General features: G+C 42.5%; 1 protein-coding gene across 1 annotated transcript in view; it reads right to left on the bottom strand.

The window, feature by feature from the left end:
* Positions 1-25,893, bottom strand: part of LOC126284539 (uncharacterized) — a 268,571-nt gene that overhangs the window by 117,359 nt on the left and 125,319 nt on the right. The window contains exon 8 of the mRNA XM_049983539.1: positions 24,760-24,897. Coding sequence (XP_049839496.1) covers positions 24,760-24,897 — 138 coding nt within the window. The remainder of the gene's footprint in view (positions 1-24,759; positions 24,898-25,893) is intronic.

Genomic DNA, 25,893 nt, shown 5'->3' on the forward strand with positions numbered 1-25,893 from the left:
TGAAAACCGTCATGAAAGTTCTCCACTATGTTATTTACAGGTATTGCAAAAAGCAACAATAGACCTGTATCACTCTCTATGGGTATTCACGAACTTACTTTTAGTTCTAAACCCGTCTCTTAACTACGCCAACTGGATACCACGTCAAAACAAGCCTTGTTGGACCATAAAAACACTCAATCAGCGAGTTCTGTGTTGGCTGTACTAGCTGCCCGCCTTGTAACACTTGAATAGCTTTATAGTACAATTTATATGTACGAAATTATTAATGTGAGCTTTCACTGTGCCTGAGGAAAACATATTGAGATTTGTACGTAGACAAGTGCGGCTTTAAGCAGTTGCTTGAGTACTTTTGAAAAAAGAGCACAAACTTTGAGCTCGCATTCTTTTGCACAACCGTAAAGTGTTTCTAAATAGTGCATGTTATACGCTCTAGTGGTTCTAGTCGCTTCAATCCGGAACCGCGCGACTGCTACGGTCGCAGGTTCGAATCCTGCCTCGGGCAGGGATGTGTGCGATGTCCTTAGGTTAGTTACGTTTAAGTAGTTCTAAGTTCTAGGGGACTCATGACCTCCGATGTTAAGTCCCATAGTGCTCAGAGCCATTTAGAGAATAACTGAGCTTTACATTAAGTTTCAGCTAGTAACAGCGAATACTCTGTTGAAGAATCAGAATAAGAGCAGATACACTTGAAGAAAGGCTGGAGCTACGGTAAGATTCCAGATGGATTTCGTAATGGTCAGACAGCGATTTCTAAATCAGATATTGGATTGTAACGCCTATACAAGAGCAGGAGGCTCATATCACACTTATTAATGATGCAGAGGAGGCTTAAGTTCAAGGGACTGGTCAGGAAGAATCAATCTGCAACGAAGTGGGATGTAGAAGCACTAAGGAATAAAGAGGCACGCTTGCAGTTTTCCGAGGATATTGACACTGCAATAACGAATAGGACTATAGGTGGTTCAGTTGAAGAAGAATGGTTATACGTAAAAAGGAAATTCACAGAAGTTGGAGAGGAAAAGACAGATACCAGGAAGGTAACTGCGAAGAAACAATGTGTAAAAGAGGAATGCTTCAGCTGATCGACAAAGCAGGAAGTACGAAAATGTTCAGGGAAATTCAGAGATACAGAAATACAAGTCACTTAGGAATGAAATGAAAGGGAAGCTAAGGCCAAATAGCTGAGAGAAAAAGTGAAGAAATCGGAAAGGAAACGATTTTCCGACATATTTACTCAGGATAGAGAGTAAAAAAAAAAAACCGTTGGTGAAATTAAAAGCAAGGACTTATACACTGATAATGCAATGGGAATACCACTAGAAAGTGCAGAGCAGAGGTTGGATGGGTGGAAAGTGTGGTGTCACCGCCAGACACCACACTTGGAAGGTGGTAGCCTTTAAATCGGCCGCGGTCCTGTAGCATTCGTCGGACCCGCGTGTCGCCACTATCAGTGATTGCAGACCGAGCGCCGCCACACGTCAGGTCTACAGAGACTTCCTAGCACTCGCCCCAGTTGTACAGTCGACTTTGCTAGCGATGGTTCACTGACAAAATACGCTCTCATTTGCCGAGACGATAGTTAGCATAGCCTTCAGCTACGTCATTTGCTACGACCTAGCAAGGCGCCATTATTAGTTATTATTGATATTGAATCATGTACCGTCAAGACCGACGTTCGTCATTAATGGATTACAGTGAAGTATTCCACCAGCTACGTCCGTTTTTCTGAAGTCTAATTTCTTTGTCCTGTTCCAGACCTCACTCCAGCCTGCGTGAGCTAAATCGCGTACCTTTCGGCCTCCTCTAGTAACACGGTGTTGGCTCTCCTGCCAACCACAACAGAAAGAATACACTGAAGGCCTCTATGAGGGGGAAGACTTGTCTGATGTGATGGAAGAAGAAATAGGAGTCGGCCTAGAAGAGTCAGGGTAGCCAGACTTATGATCAGAATTTAAGAGATCTTTGGAGGACTTAAGATGAAATATGGCAGAAGGGATAGATGAAATTCTATGAGAATTTCTAAAATCGTTGGGGGAAGTGGCTACAAAACGACTATTCACGTTGGTGTGTAGAATGTATGAGTCTGGCGACATGCCATTTGACTTTCGGAAAAACGTTTTCCACACAATTCCGAAGACAGCAAGAGCCCACTAGTGCAAGAATTATCACACTAACAGATTAACTGCCCATGCATCCAGGTTGTTGACACGAATAATGTACAGAAGAGCTCAAAAGCACTCCCTCTTCAGTCCACGAGTGGCCTACCGGGACCATCCGACCGCCGTGTCAACCTCAGTGGAGGATGCGGTTGGGGGGGGGGGGGGGCTGGGGTCAGCACACCGCTCTCCCGGTCGTAAGATGGTATTCTTGACCGAAGCCGCTACTATTCGGTCGAGAAGCTCCTCAATTGGCATCACGAGGCTGAGTGCACCCCGAAAAATGCCAGCAGCGTATGGCGGCCTGGTTGGTCACCCATCGAAGTGCCGACCACGCCCGACAGCGCTTAACTGCGGTGATTTCACGGGAACTGGTGTATCCACTGCGGCAAGGCCGTTGCCTGATGTACAGAAGAACGGAAATAAAATTGAGGATGGGCTAGATGACGATCAATTTGGAGTTAGGAGAGGTAAAGGCATCAGGCAGGCAGTTTTGACTGTTGATAATGGAAGCAAGAATGAAGAAAAATCAAGAATTTGTCTGTATGGAAATAACGTTAGACTGTGCAAAATCATACAAGATGTTTGAAATCCTGAGAAAAATGGGGACAAGCTACAATGAAAATCGTGTTATATAGAACATGTACAAGAGGCAAGAGGGAACAGTAAGAGTGGAAGATCAATGACGAAGTACGTTAGTGAAAAAGACCAGTAAAAAGGTGTTAGCATGTGGACGTAATGTGCTGTTCCAGTCTCTTCTGCACCTAAGGTCCATCACCGTTCCCTTTGGATACCTACGTAATACGGTGCTCTCCGATACACTCGATCGAACAGCAGAGGAGTGGTACTCAAGCGTCAAATTTAGGTTACAATATCTCCGTATGTAATTAACATTATACAATGCAACAAACGGCACTGATCACGTATTTGTTCTATGTTCAGATGTGTTAACAAAACTAACAGGGTTCCATTTAAAAAAACGTAGGTTTGTGTTAAAAAACATACTTCCGTACATTTTTTTATGGTTTGTATTAACCAATTACACTAGCCCCTCTCCTCACGTTCGCTCTGTGGAATCGATTCGTCAGTATTTGATGTGGTTTACGAAATATATCCAGCCGCAATGTTAGGTGAGTCAACCTGTATATATATATATATATATATATATATATATATATATATATATATATATATATATATATATATATATTCTTAGGAAAATTGCTTTTATCTTAAACGGTGTGATGATACACCGAATCATCTTTCTGTGATATCCTTTGAAAGTGGTCTGCGCGCTTGGAAAGACACAATCTTTATTCGGATATTAACGCATACGACTGTCAGACAATCTGTCCACTGATCTAGTCAGTTTGAAATACCCTGACTCCACATGTTAAAGACGATGGCGTGCCAAAGCAAGTGAGTATAAGCTCTTACTCTTCTGTGACTCTTCTGATAGCCTGTTTAGAAATCAGTGTCTCGTTCTACGAAGATGGATGACTTATGCGACAGCAAGCTAGCTACCTGGGATCTGCTAACCACATCTAGCAAGCAAAGGCAAAAGGAAACCTGGAAGACGAGAAATCTGCGTCCTGTCGGTAACGAGATGATTACGGACGCAACACAAGTTCCAATTGAGAAAGACGGGGGAGCGGACGACCACGCCCTTCCACAGGAACCATTCCAGCATTCGATTCAAACGATTTAGGGAAATCACAAAAAATTAAATGTGGATGGAATGGCTAGGATTTGAACCACTGTACTTCCGAAGACATCAGATTTATTACCTTCCGAGCTCCATATATGTGACTGGAACGTATGGAAGTTCTAATAACTTGTAGATTGGGAAGTACACTCAGCACATCACAGTGCTTTGCGGAATATAGATGTAGATGGAGAATGTATTGCTGACAGCATAGACAGAGGAGACGTTTGTTCACTTGTAGCTGCACAGTCGGGTAGTGTGCCGGAGTTATCCACTTCTCTCCGCACAACTTGCTATCTGAGTGAACTTCACAGCAAACTCCGGATTTCTTTCCTCTGGTGCTTGTACTGAAAATGAACCTGAAGTTTTCCTTCCAGTCAAATGAAACGTATGATGAGAACTGTTTGTCTCAGCTAGCTTGAACTACACATAGCAGAATCGATATTCATTTTACCTTCAGAAATACCATTAGAAAGACACCTGAAGTTTCTCGGAAAAGAAAGTCAGCATGTGTCTAGTCAAGCCTACAATGAAATGTTTCTCCTACTCAGTTACAGACTTAGAGGTGCAGAAGGCTGTAGAAAATGAGACAGACAAAGAGATAGGAAAAACTAGACAGTCAATGACTTTACGAAATACATTACCAAATACACTCCTGGAAATTGAAATAAGAACACCGTGAATTCATTGTCCCAGGAAGGGGAAACTTCATTGACACATTCCTCGGGTCAGATACATCACATGATCACACTGACAGAACCACAGGCACATAGACACAGGCAACAGAGCATGCACAATGTCGGCACTAGTACAGTGTATATCCACCTTTCGCAGCAATGCAGGCTGCTATTCTCCCATGGAGACGATCGTAGAGATGCTGGATGTAGTCCTGTGGAACGGCTTGCCATGCCATTTCCACCTGGCGCCTCAGTTGGACCAGCGTTCGTGCTGGACGTGCAGACCGCGTGAGACGACGCTTCATCCAGTCCCAAACATGCTCAATGGGGGACAGATCCGGAGATCTTGCTGGCCAGGGTAGTTGAGTTACACCTTCTAGAGCATGTTGGGTGGCACGGGATACATGCGGACGTGCATTGTCCTGTTGGAACAGCAAGTTCCCTTGCCGGTCTAGGAATGGTAGAACGATGAGTTCGATGACGGTTTGGATGTACTGTGCACTATTCAGTGTCCCCTCGACGATCACCAAAGGTGTACGGCCAGTGTAGGAGATCGCTCCCCACACCATGATGCCGGGTGTTGGCCCTGTGTGCCTCGATCGTATGCAGTCCTGATTGTGGCGCTCACCTGCACGGCGCCAAACACGCATACGACCATCATTGGCACCAAGGCAGAAGCGACTCTCATCGCTGAAGACGACACGTCTCCATTCGTCCCTCCATTCACGCCTGTCGCAACACCACTGGAGGCGGGCTGCACGATGTTGGGGCGTGAGCGGAAGACGGCCTAACGGTGTGCGGGACCGTAGCCCAACTTCATGGAGGCGGTTGCGAATGGTGCTCGCCGATACCCCAGGAGCAACAGTGTCCTTAATTTGCTGGGAAGTGGCGGTGCGGTCCCCTACGGCACTGCGTAGTATCCTACGGTCTTGGCGTGCATCCGTGCGTCGCTGCGGTCCGGTCCCAGGTCGATGGGCACGTGCACCTTCCGCCGACCACTGGCGACAACATCGATGTACTGTGGAGACCTCACGCTCCACGTGTTGAGCAATTCGGCGGTACGTCCACCCGGCCTCCCGCATGCCCACTATACGCCCTCGCTCAAAGTCCGTCAACTGCACATACGGTTCACGTCCACGCTGTCGCGGCATGCTACCAGTGTTAAAGACTGCGATGGAGCTCCGTATGCCACGGCAAACTGGCTGACACTGACGGCGGCGGTGCACAAATGCTGCGCAGCCAGTGCCATTCGACGGCCAACACCGCGGTTTCTGGTGTGTACGCTATGCCGTGCGTGCGATCATTGCTTGTACAGCCCTCTCGCAGTGTCCGGAGCAAGTATGGTGAGTCTGACACACCGGTGTCAATGTGTTCTTTTTTCCATTTCCAGGAGTGTAGTTTCTGTTGTCACACGCCCAAACAGCTAACTAAAATAAATGTGTGTAGCAGTTGGCAGAAACAAAAACTTAGAAATCAACGAAAAGGCTAAATTTATAGGTCAATTTTTAAAAACAGTTTTAATGATAATGGTACGCACAGCGTAATTGTGGTCGGCAATCGAAGTTAGAACAAATCCATGTCCATGAACGGTCGCAGATGCAAACGTTGCACTTGACTATTTTTACACTCCCAGGTTTATCACACCCTGAAAATCTAAAAAACCAAAACTAAAGCCTGATATGTATTCAAAACTACGACGTCAGTTGTCGTTGTATTGGAATATGGAACTTGGGCTACATGTTGTGAAAATCACATGCTTCAACACTTTCATGAGAACAGATAATCACAAAAGGGAAAAGAAAATTGTTTTTCATTGTACGATCTATGTTCACTATTACTGTTCCAAGACGTTACTCGTGTCTTTGGATGTTACAGGAAACAAAGGATCTATAAACAAGAAAATATTAAGTAGTTCCTCGAAACATATCAAGATCGTACAACATACAACAAAGTGATAATTTGAGAGGTTGTTGGAAAACCGTTTAACAGAATTCAGTTTTGCTAGTTAAAAAATCAGGTCGCCACTAGACAAAATGAACAATGCAGCGCTACATAAAGTGATTCTCCGAGAAACCGTAGTCATGTTAGGTGAGAAATATTAATCCACGTAACATGCGGCTTTTCGCGGATGATGCTGTAGTATACAGAGAAGTTGCAGCATTAGAAAACTGCAGCGAAACGCAGGAAGATCTGCAGCGGATAGGCACTTGGTGTAGGGAGTGGCAACTGACCCTTAACATAGACAAATGTAATGTATTGCGAATATATAGAAAGAAGGATCCTTTATTGTATGATTATATGATAGCGGAACAAACATTGGTAGCAATTGCTTCTGTAAAATATCTGGGAGTATGCGTGCGGAACGATTTGAAGTGGAATGATCACATAAAATTAATTGTTGGTAAGGCGGGTACCAGGTTCAGATTCATTGGGAGAGTCCTTAGAAAATGTAGTCCATCAACAAAGGAGGTGGCTTACAAAACTCTCGTTCGACCTATACTTGAGTATTGCTCATCAGTGTGGGATCCGTACCAGATCGGGTTGACGGAGGAGATAGAGAAGATCCAAAGAAGAGCGGCACGTTTCCTCACAGGGTTATTTGGTAACCGTGATAGCGTTACGGAGATGTTTAGCAAACTCAAGTGGCAGACTCTGCAAGAGAGGCGCTCTGCATCGCGGTGTAGCTTGCTCTCCAGGTTTCGAGAGGATGCGTTTCTGGATAATGTCTCGAATATACTGCTTCCTCCTACTTATACCTCCCGTGGAGATCACGAATGTAAAATTAGAGAGATTCGAGCGCGCACGGAGGCTTTCAGACAGTCGTTCTTCCCGCGAACCATACGCGACTGGAACAGAAAAGGGAGGTAAAGACAGTGGCACGTAAAGTGCCCTCCGCCATACACCGTTGGGTGGCTTGCGGAGTATGAATGTAGATATAGATGACATATTGATATTTTGAGAAACAGCAGTGGGGGTACTGTTGTCAACACGTGACGTCAGAAAAACTTTTTAACGTGGGCGCAGAGAGTTGTGTGAATCCCAGATACCTCTGTTCGCTCACAAGATCCAGAAGGCACAGACAGTGGAAGTTAATTCAGTGCTCAGTTACTTTCGTAGCATCATGCATAATTTTTTTCAGTGCTAGCTAGTAAACACAGCGCATTGTAAGGGTATAGCAACATTGGTACGTGACTGAACACAAGCTTTTGTTGTGAGTGTAAAGTATACATTGCAGATTGTGTCAGAAGTAACAAATATGTCTGTAGTTAACCTTTCCATCAATAACAAGACGATGACATAGCTGGGACAGACTGAATTGTTGGCAGATCACTCTCAGGGTCACAGTAAAAGTCACCTATCCGACTCCTCATACCACGGCGTTGTTGGCCAATAGAGTGAGTTAAAAACGTCTTAAAATTTCAAAAATGTGCATTCCTATCAGTCTTTAATGCTTGCACATCTGCATGGATGCAGAATTTATCGTCAGTTAATATGTGTCATTTCCAGCCATGCCGCCTATGTAATTTATAGGTTCAAATGGCTCTGAACACTATGGGACTTAACATCTGAAGTCATCAGTCACGTAGAACTTAGAACTACTTAAACCTAACTAACCTAAGGACATCACACATATCCATGCCCGAGGCAGGATTCGAACCTACGACCGTAGCAGTCACGCGGCTCCGGACTGAAGTGCCTAGAACCGCTCGACCACCGTGGCTGGCTATATATAATTTATTACTCAATTATTAGAACTGATATTCTGTCCGATCCCTCTGTGCATTATTATCCACAAATAACTGCCTTCCCCCAGCACAGCCAGTAAATTCAAAAACTGGAGTTGGGATCGGTACCTTAGTGGTTGGGGAAATTGTGAAAACCTGTGTGGCTGTCAGACTTATTCCTGTAAAATTCATGCGGCATACGTGATTGCCACATTTATCTATTATTTCGGATACCGTACAACTGATGACCTGCCATACCTCTCCTATGGTTTATTACCCAAAAATAAAGTCTGAGAAGCAACATTCAAATTAGATGCTTCAATCAGAATAACTTGTTCCTCCAATTTATTATTCTGAGCTTTAAAAGAACTACTAGGACCAGAATGAAATATTCACACAGCAGTGGAGAGTGCGCTGATATGAAACATCCTGTCAGATTACAACTGTGCGCCGACCGAGAATCGAGCTCGTGACCTTTACCTCTCGTGGGCAAATGCTCAACCTACTGTGCGACCCATGCACAACTCACGAACCGTCCTCACATCTTTACTTCTGTTGGTACCTCATCTTCTACCTTCCAAACCTCAAAGAAGCTCTCCTGCGAAACTTGCAAGATTAGCACTCTTCCAGAGTGAAAGTTTCATCCGGGAAACATCCCCCAGGCCGTGGCTAAACCACGCCTCGGTAAAACCCTTTGTTCTATGAGTGCTAGTCATTCAAGTTTCTCGGGAGAGTTTCTGTGAGGACTGGAAGGTACGAGACGAAATACTGGCTGAATTGAAGCAGTGAAGGCGGGTCATGTGTCGTGCTTGGCTCTGTCGGCAGAGCATTTGCCCAAGAAAGGCAAAGGTCCCGAGCTCGAATCTCGGTTCAGCACACAATTTGTTTGGCAGAAAGTTTCAATTACTATGACACTATCATCACAGTAGACATATCCCGTTGTAAAAGACGGCTGGAATTAGAAAACAGTGTGCGCATAAACCCTGGGTAAAATATCGAGTACAATCTTGCACCAGGACGATTAGATTAGGCAGATCGTAAGATAGCACAGCCTATTTATATAAGAAGATCTCAAAACCTAGGATAGCACTGGAACATGAAAGCTCCATCATATTTATTTAAATCAAGCAAAATGTGGGGCCGTCTTTTCAAATCGCGTCACAAAGTTCACTACTAGGAACCTTTCTGCACTGCACTGCACCAACTCACATCACTTCGCGCATTGCGTACCGCCACCACTGCCGTCCACCACAATGCATCTGGGAGGTTCACTCCAAGCTAACATGGTTTCTCTGAGTTCACAGAATAGAAATGAAGAATGCTGTGTCCTCATGTTTATGTCACTTTTCGACTATCCACAGGTGTAGTATTCAGTGTTTCGATAAATTTCTATTCCAATTTATGTCTGCGTCCGTCACAACATTCTAAACTCAGATTGGAATGTATACCGCAGAGACAGGCTGGACAGTGAAGGGGCAGGCGTGTTTATAGCGATAAGAAGTGCAATAGTATCGAAGGAAATTGACGGAGATCCGAAATTGAAAATAATTTGGGTGAAGGTCACGGTTAAAGCAGGCTCACAGATGGTAATTGGATGTCTCTGTAGGCCCCCTGGCTCAGCAGGTGTTGTGGCAGAGCACCTGAATGATAATTTGGAAAATATTTCGAGTAGATTTCTCCACCACGTTATAGTTCTGGGTGGAGATTTTAATTTGCCGGATATAGACTGGAAGACTCAGAATCCAGTTAAAAAATTTTTAAGTGCTTTATCTGAAAACTACCTTGAGCAGTTAAACAGAGAACCGACTCGCGGCTATAACATATTAGACCTTCTGGTGATAAACAGACCCGCATTATTTGAAACAGTTAACGCAGAACAGGGAATCAGCGATCATAAAGCGGTTACTGCATCGATGGTTTCACTCGTAAATAGAAATATAAAAAAAATTAGGAAGATTTTTCTGTTTAGCAAAAGTGACGGCTCAACACAAAAGTTATGTTTTAAGTAACGATAGTGTTGAGGATCAGTGGACAAAGTTAAAAAACCATCGTACAATATGCATTAGATGAGTATGTGGCAAGCAAGATCGTAAGAGATGGAAAAGAGCCACAGTGGTACAACAAACGCGTTAGAAAACTGCTGCGGAAGCAAAGGGAACTTCACAGGAAACATAAACAAAGCCAACTCCTTGCAGACAAACAAAAATTACGCGAAGCGAAATGTAATGTGAGGTGAGCCATGCGAGAGGCGTTCAGTGAATTCGAAAGTAAAAGTTCTATGTAGTGACTTGGCAGAAAACCCTAAGAAATTTTGGTGTTATGTCAAAGCGGTAGGTGGATCAAAACAAAATGTCCAGATACTCTTTGACCAAAATGGTACTGAAACAGAGGATGGCAGACTAAATGCCGAAATACTAAATGTCTTTTTCCAAAGCTGTTTCACAGAGGAAGACTGCACTGTAGTTCCTTCTCTAGATTGTCGCACAGATGACAAAATGGTAGATATCGAAATAGACGACAGAGGGATAGAGAAACAATTAAAATCGCTCAAACGAGGAAAGGCCGCTGCACCTGATGGGATACCAGTTCGATTTTACACAGAGTACACGAAGGAACTTGCCCCCCTTCTTGCAGCGGTATACTGTAGGTCTCTAGAAGAGCGTAGCGTTCCAAAGGATTGGAAAAGGGCACAGGCCATCCCCGTTTTCAAGAAATGACGTCAAACAGATATGCAGAACTAGGGGCCTATATCTCTAACGTCGATCAGTTGTAGAATTTTTGAACACGTATTATGTTCGAGTATAATTACATTTCTGGAAACTAGAAATCTACTCTGTAGGAATCAGCATGGGTTTCGGAAAAGACGATCGTGTGAAACCCAGCTCGCGTTATTCGTCCACGAGACTCAGAGGGCCATAGACACGGGTTCCCAGATAGATGCCGTGTTTCTTGACTTCCGCAAGGCATTTGATACAGTTCCCCACAGTCGTTTAATGAACGAAGTAAGAGCATATGGACTATCAGACCAGTCGTGTGATTGGATTGAGGAGTTCCTAGACAACAGAACGCAGCATGTCATTCTCAATGGAGAGAAGTCTTCCGAAGTATGAGTGATTTCAGGTGTGCCGCAGGGGAGTGTCATAGGACCGTTGCTATTTACAATATACATATAAGGCCTTGTGGATGACATCGGAAGTTCACTGAGGCTGTTTCCGGTTGATACTGTGGTATATCGAGAGGTTTGAACAATGTAAAATTGTAGTGAAATGCAGGAGGATCTGCAGTGAATTGGCGCATGGTGCATGGAATGGAAATTTAATCTCAATGTAGACAAATGTAATGTGCTGCGAATGCATAGAAAGAAAGATCCCATATCATTTAGCTACACTATAGCAGGTCAGCAACTGGAAGCAGTTAATTCCATAAGTTATCTGAGAGTACGTATTAGGAGTGATTTAAAATGGAATGATCATATAAAGTTGATCGTCGGTAAAGCAGATGCCAGACTGAGATTCATTGGAAGAATCTTAAGAAAATGCCATCCAAAAACAAAGCAAGTAGGCTACCGTACACTTGTTCGCCCACTGCTTGAATACTGCTCAGCATTGTTGGGTCCGTACCAGATAGGGTTGATAGAAGTGATAGAGAAGATCCAACGGAGAGCAGCGCGCTTAGTTACAGGATCATTAGTAATCGCCAAAGCGTTACGGAGTCTGCTCCCAATGTTCGCAATGTGCCTTCTTAGAGGCTGTATCGTCACAGAGCACACTGCGTTCGTCGGTTATGGTACTGCGTAAATTTGGAGGAACTGTATTCAAGAAAGTCTGTGAGACCGTTTTGCCATCACCATAGTATATCTGGCTTGGTGATCATGCGAATAAGATGAAAATGGCTTGCGTTTTGTCTAGAAATATATGAATATACTAGGTTTTGTCAAGTGTTGACCGTCGTTTTAGAAGTATTAGCAATAGCTTCAAAATTTTTGACCTATTATCTCTTGGTGCTTGTTAAAAATATGTAAGAACAATATAGGTCTGTGGACCTGTGACGGGAAACACCGCATATTGGTTGATAGGCAGATACGTACATGGACACAGAAGTACCTACTTTCGGATTTGAAAACATGGGGTCTTTCTGTATTTGTTGAAAGTTATTTACTGTGCCCAGCGATAATATGGTAATCACGCTCTAGGTTTCCTTAATTTTAGTTATGACGGCTGCCCTTACGAACGTGGGCACACTAATACAATACACATGGTTTTTTCTTTCATCTAACGTCTTATAGGGAGTGATTCGTGTTCACAGTATTCTCATTTCTTACAAGCTCCAATATTTCTAATATGGTCCAAATAGCCATTCCCACTGAGTTATAATTATCCAAGTTGAATATGGCGACGCAAGGATGTTTTTAGTCTTATTCATTCCAAGTCCGAGTTCTAGCTTTAAAATAGGAAATAAATTCTTAACCTTAAAAAAAAAAAAAAAAAAAAAAGACGTTTAAGTGACGTCGTACCCCTCTTCACGCATATACACATAACTTTGCATACCATTTTGGTAACACCTGATAGCACTAATTACTTTGACCTCTGTCGATCAATAGACAATAAGGGCGATGAAAACGACGTTGTACTTCCTGTCATGCAAGTATATTAAGCCGGTTACATTTTTTGACCTTTCACGTCAACAGCTATAGAACATAAAGGTACTTTGTCTGTTCCATGCTAAATGCGTTCACAGACCTCACTTGATGAAGCTTCACGGTTCAGTACCTCAAGTAACTGATTTTAAGAAACTAGTTTAGCTTGAGGTTCTTTTTACACTGTTTTAGTACATATTCGATAGCACTATTCAAAATGACCTATGTCGGTCATTGGGTATTAAAGGCGATTAAGACGACGTGTACGTCCTTTCACGCAATCACATTAAGCTTGTCATATTAATTTGACCCTTTTCTGGTCAATAGCGCTTAGAATTTAATATAGTAGCTTTACACGCTTATCCAAGAGTAGTCATCAATCACCGACCCCAAGTAATTGAAAAATGGGTTATTCATCCCCCATATTTTTAGCGTGGTTCTAGCTAATGGAATTGTGTCTGTCCTGCGTGCATGCGTTTTGACCATCCGTGGAATTTGCTATCCCACGTATATAGTTTCACCCTATCCACGTTCTATAGTTCTATAAAATCGTCCTCGAGCTAGAACACTATACATACACACGCATCAACTTCCCACGCCTTTGACCCGGTCATCGGATCACTTTCGTAACGCATTTTGTGCCAATCTCATGGAAGAAGACGATTTCTCAATTTGCGCATGCGCGTTCCTTTCTGACATTCTCACAGCCTAGCTGCCGGTGCCACCTCAGTTCACGTGAGAGTCCGCGGCCCCCCGAACGTGTGCTGGGGTGAGGAAGTACGCTTGTGACGTTGGAGCTAAGTACAACTATTGACATGGTACACACGTACCTTTCATTTCATATTTTATGCGACTCTTTTGCCCTTTTGGGAGGTCCGTATTAATGTTGGACCATGCCTCTTTACACAATTTGTTGTTTCAGTGTGTTCCGAAGAAGGCGTGGTTATCCGCGTCGAAACCTAGGTCAACATCCGGTTTTTATTTGCAATAGAGGCGGATTCTTTATGCTCATTAAATTATTCACTTTTGCTGACGCGCTGCTATGTTATAAGTTCTCACATAACTAACGAGTTTTAATATAGAGTATATTTGGGTCCAAGAAATGTGTTTATTACACACCTAAGAGTTTGTATTTGAGCTATGATTTCTTGTTTTCTGTGTCCCACATGAGGACGTTACTGGAAGCAGATACTGTCTGCCTGTACACACCTGGGTATGGTGGCTGTTACAAGAGAGAGGAGGTGGGATATTAAAACCAGCAGACTGTGGTTTGGTGATGGGTTGCAGGGAGATGGTGTTAGATGTCAACAAAGGCCTTACTTGGAGCAGCCCTCGCGGATGCACAGTAGTGGCTGGTGGTTGTGGAGTACATCGCCCACGAGGTGATGTGGACTGGTGCAGTGCTGTGTGGCACAGGATAGGTACATAACGATGAAATCCTTACTGATGAGATTGTCAGCCCTTCTCCCCATTTTTTTACAGAAGGGATGCAAGTGCACACCTCTCCCCCAGTCCCATCCTACACCTTGAATCTTCTAAATAAATATACCATGCTGTCCTGTGATCTCCACAGTCTGTCATTTGGCAAAACTTACTTCATATGTTACATAAGGGCTGCTTGTAAGCATCAATAACGAAACTCAATGTATTACCTTCCTCCATGCTACACTAGGTGATAACCATAAAATAAATAGCCTGTGGAAATTGTTAACATACACAAGATGCCATCATTGTAATTTTTTATGCATCTTCCCACTGTAAATGTTCCACAGTAAGAACACAGTAAGAACTTTACATGTTACGCTTTATTTCTCCAGAGACACTATGGTAAACAATTTCCAGCTTTTTTTAACTGTTTTAACAATCAAACTATTATGATTGTTTTAATTTCCCGCCGCAAGTGGGCTTTAGTAGGTTGTTTGAATTTGTCCTTAGAATAAACAAGACTTCTTGGTTTTTCCCAGCATAATTGAATTTCCCATCGGAAAAAACCTTTTCGGTGATAAATTCCTGGCAGTCTTGTTTTGGGTCCTAAAGTAACTAACGTTATAGTAAAGTAAAGCAATAAAAGTATTAAACAGGGTAATATACTGTAGTGCAATAACTGGCCGATAAATTATACTCACTAGAACAACTGTTTTGGACTTATGCTGGTGTAAAAATCTTTGACAACAGTTGTTTTTAGGTAATAAACAATGGACATGGTGTACCTTGTCATCAGCTATACCACGTCCACCATCTACCTTGTTAAATTTGACGACCATGCGGGCTGTCCTAACTTTCAAGACAAATGGAAACACAAAATTTTGGATTTTGTGCCCTTTTATCTCATCTACCTGGATTGTCGTTGTGGGAAAGGGGGGAATGGAGGTGGAGTGGTGCCTTTGACCTTAACCATGTGGGAGATTTGGTAACGATGCAATATTTCTGTCAATTTTTGTGAGGGAACCTAAAATTCGATTCTACTTTTCATTTCATTAAGAGTTTCTATTTTCTATTTTATTGTAAACTTCTTTGTTGGATGTTTTATGATTGCCATTCTTGTAACTGATCATAGGTTTGAAGCTTCACTATATACAATTATTTGAAAATGCCCTAAAGATGTTGAGACTCTTGAATGAAGATTTGTTTCCACAGTGCAGTGGGTACTGGGTAGAGGTTAGGTACTGGGGGATGTCTGCTAAAGGGGAGATCTCAGCAACTTTGAAAAGAAAGTATTCCTTTAATTCGCACTGTAATATTCTATAATGTTGTTGCCTTACTAATATAAGCATCAAAGAGAGACAGATAGAAACAGAGAGAGAGAGAGTAATGATGATGATAATGATGATGATGACGAAGATGCGAAAATATTTTGCGCACGTACATATGACATGACAATACCACACAGATGTCAAATATCTTGGTGTGTGTGTGCGTGTGCGTGTGTGTGTGTGTGTGTGTGTGTGTGTGTGTGTGTGTGTGTACAGTTCACAGGCCTATATCTTTGAACATTACGCCACTTTACGCAAATGTCTTACATGAGACGAATTCAACGAAAGCTTACATAATTTTTGGTAAATACTACATATCTTCGAACTTGATGCCACTTTTACACAGTTCAAATAAATGAATAATGATTTTAATACTACACTGAGATCGACCGGAGAGGCACAGGGGTTTGCAGGGAAGGGTGTGGGGAGAGAGAGAGAGGTTCGAGAAAAGAGGGCGAGAAAGAGGGAGGATGTCCAGTGAGACTTACTTCATGTATTGGGAAACATGCTGTGTCCTGTACCAATGGGGTATAGGGACTGTAATCATCGACAGTTCAAAATTGAAGCGCATAATGGTACCCCATAGGAAAATCGCAGAAATGGATGGGAACGAACATATTCGGCCTTAGTGTTTATGGCTGGAGGCCTCATTCAGCGTGTTTGAGAGGCTGTTCTGGCAGCCATTGATTGAACAGTGTGCAAGTGGCGCACCTTCGAATAAACGACCCCTGTCGTCTGGCTTCTGAAGACATACTAGCAGAGAGGGTTGAGAATACCAGCGTTACTCACGGAGTTTGAACGAAGCACACAATTTGCAGCATTTTCCCCTGAACTTGCCATGGTTCCGTGATTCTAAGTTGAATGGAAGGCTGGAACTAGAGACTCAGAAGCTTCTGTGACAAGCTAGGCTGTGACGTTCTAGACTTGCGCCATAGGGCTGTTAGTTCTAGCATCCCCCCTCCCTCCCCCCACTCACATTGTGTACACTAGACACCAGTGACTCAAGTAGCCAACTGTTTTTTTTGGGGGGTTAGGTGACTCTTCAGCCATTTCGGATAACGATAACTGTTGCAACCTTAGAAGTAAGAGTGCAAGATCCACTAGACATGCCTCCTTCAGGTGGGAATATTAAAATCCTAACATTCTCAACAAACTGCCAAAGTTTGAAGCCCTCCTAAAAACCAATGAAGTTTTCTTAATATTAGATACAGCAAGCTGATTAAGGTCTGGAGCTGACTGTAGTTAGATCTTTGGGGAACATTTAGACATATACCAAAAGGACAGGTAAATGTGTAATGAAGGTGGTGTATTTGCTGCAGTGAACAAGAAATTTAAATCCACTGAGATAGAAGTTACAGCTGCATGTGTGATACTTCCGGTGACACTCAGTATCAAGCGTGGGCATAAAATTATAATAGTGTCCTGTTTTCGATCACCACACACACATGATGATGTAACCTAAAAGTATAGAGAAAACCTCTCTTTGCCTGTATATAATTTCCCTGACACAGTAATCTTTGGAGGAAACTTCAATCATACGAAAATCAATGGGGATAATTAAAGTTTTGTTAGTGTGGGGAATGACAAGATATCTTCTAAAACGACACTAAATGCCTTGTATGAAAACTGTCTAGAGCACATAGTTCAGAACCCCTCTCGTGATGAAAATTATGGAAATCTCTGAGGAAGTTAACATCGAAACTGCTGTCAGTAACCATGATTCATTTATAGAAACAACGAATACGAATGTACAAAGAGCAACTAATACAGGCAGAAAGGTTTATTGTTTCTGAAAACTAGACAGAAAAGCAGTAGTGCCATGTCCGCGCGAGTAACCTGAAACTTTTAGTTTAGGATAGGAGCATGTACAGGAACTATGACTCATGTTTAAAACGGTAGTTCACAATACAATAGATCACAATGGAAGATCCTCGAGGAAATACAGTAACTGTAAAGTAACTTCTAAGAAACAGAGAGTACTGCCTAGTAGGTATAAGATAGAGAGATGCTGAATTAAACGGATTTGACATTCAAGAGAGCGATGCATGAAGCGTTCAACAACAACACTAGCAGAATATTGTCGAAAGATCTTTCAAACGCAAAGAAATTTTGGTCATATGTAAAGGCTGTTAGTGGCACGAGAATCAGCATCCAGTCATTCATAGACGATGCAGAACTGAAGTAAGAGTAACAAAAGTAGAAACATTTAACTCTGTTTTCAAGTGTTCCTTTAAAAGAGAAACAGTGGGAGTATTGTCCCAATTTAAATCTCATATTGCTGGAGACGCGAATGAATAAAACAGAGGTCGCACCTGTCAACACTACAGGTGATCCACAAAACTTAAGTCTTAAAGGAAAAGACCGATAGTCAGTGCCACCAATTCTACCACTTATGAAATAGCAAGATATGTAACAACTTGTTTACAACCATTTATTGGAAAAACGGACTCATATATAAGACTAGCGTCATTTTATTGAAAAACTAGAGGGACTAACTCTGGCCCCTGAAGATATTCTTGTAAGTTTTGACATTGTGTCCTTATTCACAATGATTCCTGTTAACGAAGTTATGATTTTCATAGCGGATATTTTTTCAGAAGATTTGACTGTTCTTTTCATACATTGTCTCACATCAAGTCATTTCCAGTGGGATAATGAATTTTACGAACAACTTGATGGAGTAGCAATGGGTAATCCATTAGGCCCTGCGATTGCCAATCTTTACATGGAGAGATTTCAACAATCAACCCTAGACAAAGCTAGTCACAAACAATCTCGTTGGTATCGATATGTAGATGACACATTTGTGGTTTGGTCCCATGGCAGAAAGGCCTTATACGATTTCTTTAATTATTTAAATAAAATTCACCCAAAAATACAGTTTACCATGGAAGTAAAAAAGGATAACAGAATATCTTTCTTGGATGTCTTAGTTATGTGACGGTCCGATAGAAGCCTGGAATATAAAGTTTTTCGGAAGGCAACAAATACGGACAGATATTTACATTAAAATTCTAATCATCATCCACAACAAAAAAGGGGTGTCATAAAAAGTCTTGTCGATCGAGCGGAACGGATATGTACACCTGAACATTTGGATGCTGAAGTGAAACATCTGAAGAAGGCTTTTGAAAAAAGGGCTACTCAAAAAGAGAGATAAATAGAATTTTGCGTCCAGGGAACAGAAGACCAAGAATGAACCACAACGACAGAAGAATACAGTAGTTCTCCCTTTTATTAAAAAGTAACAGATCGGATCGGTAAGATTTTACGAAAACATGACATAACACCGGTATTTAAACCAACAAAGAAAATAAGTCAAGTACTACGATCTGCTAAGGATAAACGCCCTCCTCTGAGACATGAGGTATGTATAAAATTCCATGTACCTGTGGTAAAGTTTATATTGGTACTACCAAAAGAAGCGTAAATATACGACTGAAAGAGCATAAAAGTCTTTGTCGACTTGGAAAAATAGAAAAATCAGCTGTAGCGGAACATGCTCTTCAACCAGGCAACCAACAAGAGAAGTTTTCGGATACCGAAGTTTTATCTACAACGTTAAATTACTATCCACGGCTATACAGAGAATCTATTGAAATTTATAAACATCACGATAATTTTAATAGGAAAGAGGAGGCTATGAAACTCGGCGATATATGGACAGTGGCTCTACACAATTGCTAACAATTTTAATCTTTGACAAGGTGGTAATCGATAGTCAACCTTATCTTTCCTATGGATTATCACTGCTCATCACGTGCTACCTGAACCACGCCCCCCTTTCTCACAATATATAAGTCGCTGTCAGACACCCGACCAGTCAGTCGGCAAGACTCAGCGGAGCAGCGCCTCTGAGGAAGTCCAGCGCAATCCTGGACGAAACGTAAGGAGCAGAAAAGTTCTTGGACCACGACCTCACATCCCGGAAAGTATATCAACAGGCACTCTTCCGTGCCAGCTGGCACTGATTCCGAAAAAATCTATCATGTGAAACCCGACTCGTACTTTCCTCACATGACATCTTGAAACCCAAGCACCAAGGCAGCCAGGTAGAAGCAGTATCTCTCGATAGTCGAAAAGTGTGCAACTCAGTAACATACTTACGCTTACCACCAAAAGTAAGATCATGTGGGGTATCAGACGAAATTTGTCACTGGATTGAGGATTCCTTCGTAGCGAGTGTTTTCTTGGACAGTCATCGACGAAGTTAGAAGTAGCTGTGGGTGTACCCTAGGGAAATGTGTTGGGTCCCTTGCTGTTCGTGGTATTCGTTAATGATCCGACGAGCAACATAAATAGTACCCTCAGACTTTTCGCAGGTGATAGGGCTGTCTACTACGAGGTACAGTCTGAACAAACCTGCACAAATACAATCAGAGCTATTTCAAAGTCGGGCGAAGACTGGCAGGTTGCCTCGTGCACAGAAATGTCAAACTGAGCGTTTCACAAAACAATAACTCATTGTATCCTATGAATGTAGAAACATCAGAGAGTCACAGTCTGCATCTTTAAACACATACAAATGCCTGGGTGTAAAATGTGGTAGAGAAATGGAATGGAACAATCACATAGGTTCATTCATGAGTTAAGTCAGGAAGCAGACTGCGGTTAAATGGTAAAGTACAATCAGTCTACAAATGAGATTGCTGAGAAAGCACTCGTGCAACACATCCTAGGATATCGCTCAAGTGTGTGGGACCTGTACCATATAGGATCAGCAGGGGATATTGAACGTCTACAGCTAAGGGCAGCACGAATGGCCGTAGGTTTTTTTTGGGCCATGAGCGAGTGTCAGAGAGATGATAAAAGAATTAAAGTGGCAGGCTCTTGAAGATAGACGGAAACTATCCAGAAAAAGTCTACTGACAAGTTTTGAGAAACGGCTTTAAGTGATGACTCCAGAACTATAGTACAGTCCCCTACTTATCCCTCCCAAGTCATCAGACTAATTACACCATGTACAGACACACTAAAACAGTTATTGTTTCCATGGAACGAAAAAGGATCCTAAAAATTGGTACAGTAGGACGTACACTTTGCCCTGCACTTCACATTGGTTCGCTGAGTATAGATGTAGATGTAGACGTAAATGTTCCCTATTTTGCATTTTTTTGTTTAAAGTTCCCCTCATTGCCATCATCTTTTAACTTTCCTGCCTCCACCATCTTAGATTTTTCAAAGACTCCAGCGCTGACTGGCAGTGGATGCTTAACCTAAGCATCTAAACTGCCACAGGCATCTTACTTATTCTATAGCGTAGTGTGGAGTTATTTGAAACTTCCTAACAAATTAAAGCTTTAGAGGTGAGATAATCTTGCACTACAAACTCGATTTCCTGGCAGCTTCAATTTGTGTAAGAATGAAAAAAATCGAAGAAGGCAATCTATAAGCTTTCTTTGTAAGGATAATGAATAGCTGCTCCCTCTGAATGCGGGAAACCGTAAGATAATGCCTCTGACAAAGAGAGAGAAGTCAATATTTTGCGAGTATTTGAGGAGTTTAGACCATCTTGAACATGTCACACTGTATCAGTATTTATAGGTGATACTAAGAAGCAAGCTAAAACTCGTACAGTGGAATTCGAATGGAACTGTTAGAATCTTTGAAGTGCAATGCATTTTTAAAGCAAATTGCATACAACACGCTTTTGAGACTAATTCTACAATCCTGTGACAGCGTTTGGAGGTCTTACGCTGTAGGCACGATTCTGGATGCTGATCGCATTTAGGACGTCTGTCTGCAAGTTAGGAGTTCAATATAGTCGACTAGCAGAGTATCTGGCATTGCCCAGGTATGTATTTCTTCCAGTCCTCTGTTAGTCCATCTCCCCTTCATCTCTCTCTTTCTCTCTGTCCATCTCTGCCCCCTCTGCCTCTCTGTCTAACGTCAACACCCTCTGACCAACTCCTCCACCCCCATTTTTGTCCATCTGCCTCTGCCCCTCGTCTGTTCGTCTTCTCCTCCCGTCTCTTTCTGTTCATCTCCTCTTCTTCCTCTGCATCTCCTCGCCCCACAGTCAGTTCATCTCCTCCTCTTCCCTTTCTCTCTCCATTTCTTCCTCCCAATATTTTGACCTCCTCCTTCCAACTCTTCCTGCCTGTCTCTTCCTCCACCTTCTTTCCTTTATCTGACAGTCTCCTCCGTTACCCTCTGTTCATTTCCTCTTCTCTCTGTAAAAAACTCCTCCTCCCTGATATGTGTGCCCATCTCTTCCTTCTACTCACTGTCTGTCCATCTCCTCCTGCCTCCTTCCCTCTCCACATTATTACGCTCACCCGAACAGAAGCTTTGTGATTCTTATTCCTATAGTGTCTCTTTCCTGATTCTAACTAATATGTGCACCAAAATTGGTTGAAATCCCGCTACGGGCTTAGGAAAAAATTTTATCTGAGTCTTGCATTCATACGATCACGTCAAATGCATTTCACATACTTTTCACGTATTTCTCACGTATCTATACACTTACTACACCTATATCTCTAGCGATCTTGATAACACCATTTCATTTTCATGACAGTCAACGTTTAGGACGTCATGTCCCTTGAACTATGTGCTGTACAATAATTTTAACTTTGCAGGTAAGTCGACTGGTATATGTTGCTACTATCTGTGAAATGTCTTGTGAATAGATTTAAAAGTAAAGAAGTAATAGATTCAAAACTCACGAGTGATACGGCAGCTTTTCACGCAGTTCAGTGTTTCCGACGTCGTCTCCTGAACTGTTTATCATACAGTGACATATTTTTCTAGATACAGTCAGCGCCATAAATGGATATTGTCTACAAAATGTGTTGAAACTACAGTAGTAGTAAAGAAGTAACAATTTGAAAGACCACGCTTGATGTAGCAGGTCTTTATGCCTATTTGAAGGCATAGAACCTGATTCAAATGGTTCAAATGGCCCTAAGCACTATTGGACAACATCTGAGGTCATCAGTCCCCTAGACTAAGAACTACTTAAACCTAACCAATCTAAGGACATCACACACATCTATGCCCGAGACAGGATTCGAAACTACGACCATAGTAGCAGCGCGGTTCCGGACTGAAGCGCCTAGAACCGCTCAGCCACAGTGGACGGCAGAGTTCCTGAATTGTGTGTCGTGCCACGCTGTATTTTTTATAGATACATTCAGCGGTAGATGTACGTGCTGTCTGCTAAAAGTATTGCGAATAGATTTAGTAGTTCAGTCTAGATATAATTGGAGTCAGTGAGGTGAAATGGAAAGAAGACAAGGATTTCTGGTCGGACCACTATAGGATAATACCAACAGCAGCAAAAAATGGTATAACGACAGTAGCACTCGTTATAATTAGGGATGTTGTGCAGAGTTACGTACTGTTAACAATTCAGTGATAGAGCTTTTCCATCAGAATTGCCGACAAACAAACACAGACAGCGATGATTCAATTATATATGCCGACGTCGCAAGCTGACGATAAAGAGAGAGAGAAAGTATATGAGCATATTGAAAGGGTAATTCAATACGTAAAGGGAGATGAAAATCTAACAGTCATGGGGGAGTGGAATACGGTTGTAGGGGAAGGAGTAGAAGAGAGGGATAGAGTAGAATATGGTCTTGTTACTAGGGAAGAGAGGGGAGAAAGACTAATTGAGTTCTGCAATCAATTTCAGCTAGTAATGACGAATACTCTGTACAGGAATTACAAAAGGAGGAAGATTCTAGGATAAGGCCAGAAGATACGGGAATATTAAAATTAGATTACATCACGTGTCGGCAGAGATTTCGAAATAAGATAGTGGACTGTTAGGCGAACCCAGGAGCAGATTAAAATTTACTAGTGATGAGGAGTAGGCTGAAGCTTAAGAAATTAGTCAGGTAGAATCAATGAGTAAAGGTGTGGGATACGAAAGTACTAAACGATTAAGAGATACGCTCGAAGTTCTCTAAAACTATAGATACAGCCAGAAGGAATAGCTCAGTAGGCAGTTAAGTTGAAGAGAAATGGACATCTCTAAAAATGGCTGTCACAGAAGTTGGAAAGAGAATGATGTGTACAAAGAAGGCAAATGCGAAGAAACCATGGGTAACAGAAGAAGCACTTCATTTGATCGATGAAAGAAGTACAAAAATGTTCAGGGAAATTCAGGATACAGAAATACAAGTCACTTAGGAAAAAAATAAACAGGCAGAATAGGGAAGCTAAGACGAAATAGCTGCGAGGAAAATGCGAAAAAATCGAAAAGGAAATGATTGTCGGACGAACTGACTCAGCTTACAGAGAATCAATACAACATTTGGTGAAAGCAAAGGCTAGGTGGTGACATTAAGAGTGCAATGCGAAATCCCCCTTCAAATCCAGAGTAGAGAGTAGTAGGGTGGTAAGAGTACTCTGAAGGCCTCTGTGACGTGATAGGAGAATCAGGAGTCGATATAAAGGAGATAGGGGATCTAGTATAAGAATCAGAATTTAAAAGAGCTTTGGAAGACGTAAGACGAAATAAGGTAGAAGGGATAGGTGACTTTCCGTCGGAGTTTCTAAAATCATTAGGGGAAATGGCAACGAGGTCACTACATACGTTGGTGTAGAATGTTTGTCTAGCGGTATACCATATGAGTTCACATAAATATGATCTACACAACTGCAGACACTGTAAGGGATGATGGCACGATCAACTCAGCCGCTGATGCATCCAAGTTCTCCACAGAGTCGACGAGTGAAAGAGTACATGTAAAACACTGACAAGACGAAGGGGTAGTATGGCAGGACACCTGTTAAGACATCACGGAATAACTTCCTTCGTGCTACAGGGAGCTTTAGAGGGTAAAAGCTGAAGAGAAAGACAGAGACTGGAATACATGTAGCGAATAATTGAGAGCGTAGGTTGCAAGTTCTCCTCCGAGATGAAGAGGTGGACACAGGACAGGAATTCGCGTCTCGCCACATCAAACCAGCAAGTCATTGCTTGCATGGAACACAAAATAAATGCGCTCATACTGTAATGAATTATCTTTCACTGGGAGCAGTATAGTAGGTTCGTGTGTTTGTGTACAGATGCAAAAATGAGTTCACGGGTGAGTCCCATCTGTGCAATTTACAGGAAACCATTACTCTATTTCTTGCATGCTTTGACTCACTTGCACGTAGTTCCCTGGAGCAGTCACTTAGGGTGCAGTATGCACTCGTGCCGGACTGCCTGCAGAAACATCTGTTGCAGTCCTTCATGAAGGTCGTTCCTGGCACACAAAATATTTCCTCGAAAAGCCGAGCTCCTCCTAGAAAAGAAAATGAATATTAAAACAGCGATCCTATGTTCACAGGAGGCAAGGTGCTTTATATAGAATGTAGTATTCATTTCGGACTCTTAATGTCACCACGAGGGCGTAACTAATGCCGTGTGTCTGGCGTGTCACGACCTTTTCTGTAGTATATGACGTAATCTAAATGCTTTTCTCTAGTCTGCCATGCAGCATCTCTGAAAATACGAGGCTTCACAATTCGTAAGGAGCAACTGACTCTTTCTAAGCAACAACTGCCAGTTTCTACTAAACAACCGACAATTCCTACGGGACACCTTTCCAATGTAGAGGAAATATAGAGGACAGGGCGTGTTAACTGCAGAAAAATCTGAGCAGAAACGCTCTTTACCTACCCTACAGTTAGTGCACTACGGTGTCTGACGAAGGTTGTTGTGGAACTGACTCGTGCGACATTTCTTATGGAACGGAAACATTTCTGAAAGGCAACATTTGAGTGCTTACAGTCGGGTGTGAGCAACTGGATCGATAACTAGCCCTAAGTGGGAAAAGGAACACATATCTCACCCCATAGTCACATAGAATTTTGTTAGCGTAGGGAACACGTTGTTTGGGATCAGCAACAGTTGTTCAGTGTAATGTTCTCTTACGAATCCCACTTCACAGTGGCAAGTTATTGTGCACAACAGGGAATGTGGACACAGAGAACAAGTTACAAACCGCAGAACGTTCACGAACGTTATCAATATGGTCTAGGCGTTATCGCCTGGGCAGGCGGTATGCGCATTGACCAATCGCCGCTGCATGTCTTTGCGCGAGGTATCATTACAGCACAACGGTACTGCAGGAAGATTATTATGTCCATCTGTTTAGGGACACGTTGGGTCCCGGCTTTCTGTCTACGGACGACAATGCCCACATAAACAGGACCACTGAAGTGTTGGACATAGTGGAAAATGAAGGTACTGAACGTATGAAATGGCCTGCCCTAAACCCTATATGGCATGCCTGGTA

Source organism: Schistocerca gregaria, chromosome 8 (assembly GCF_023897955.1).
Source record: "Schistocerca gregaria isolate iqSchGreg1 chromosome 8, iqSchGreg1.2, whole genome shotgun sequence".
Lineage (NCBI taxonomy): Eukaryota > Metazoa > Arthropoda > Insecta > Orthoptera > Acrididae > Schistocerca > Schistocerca gregaria.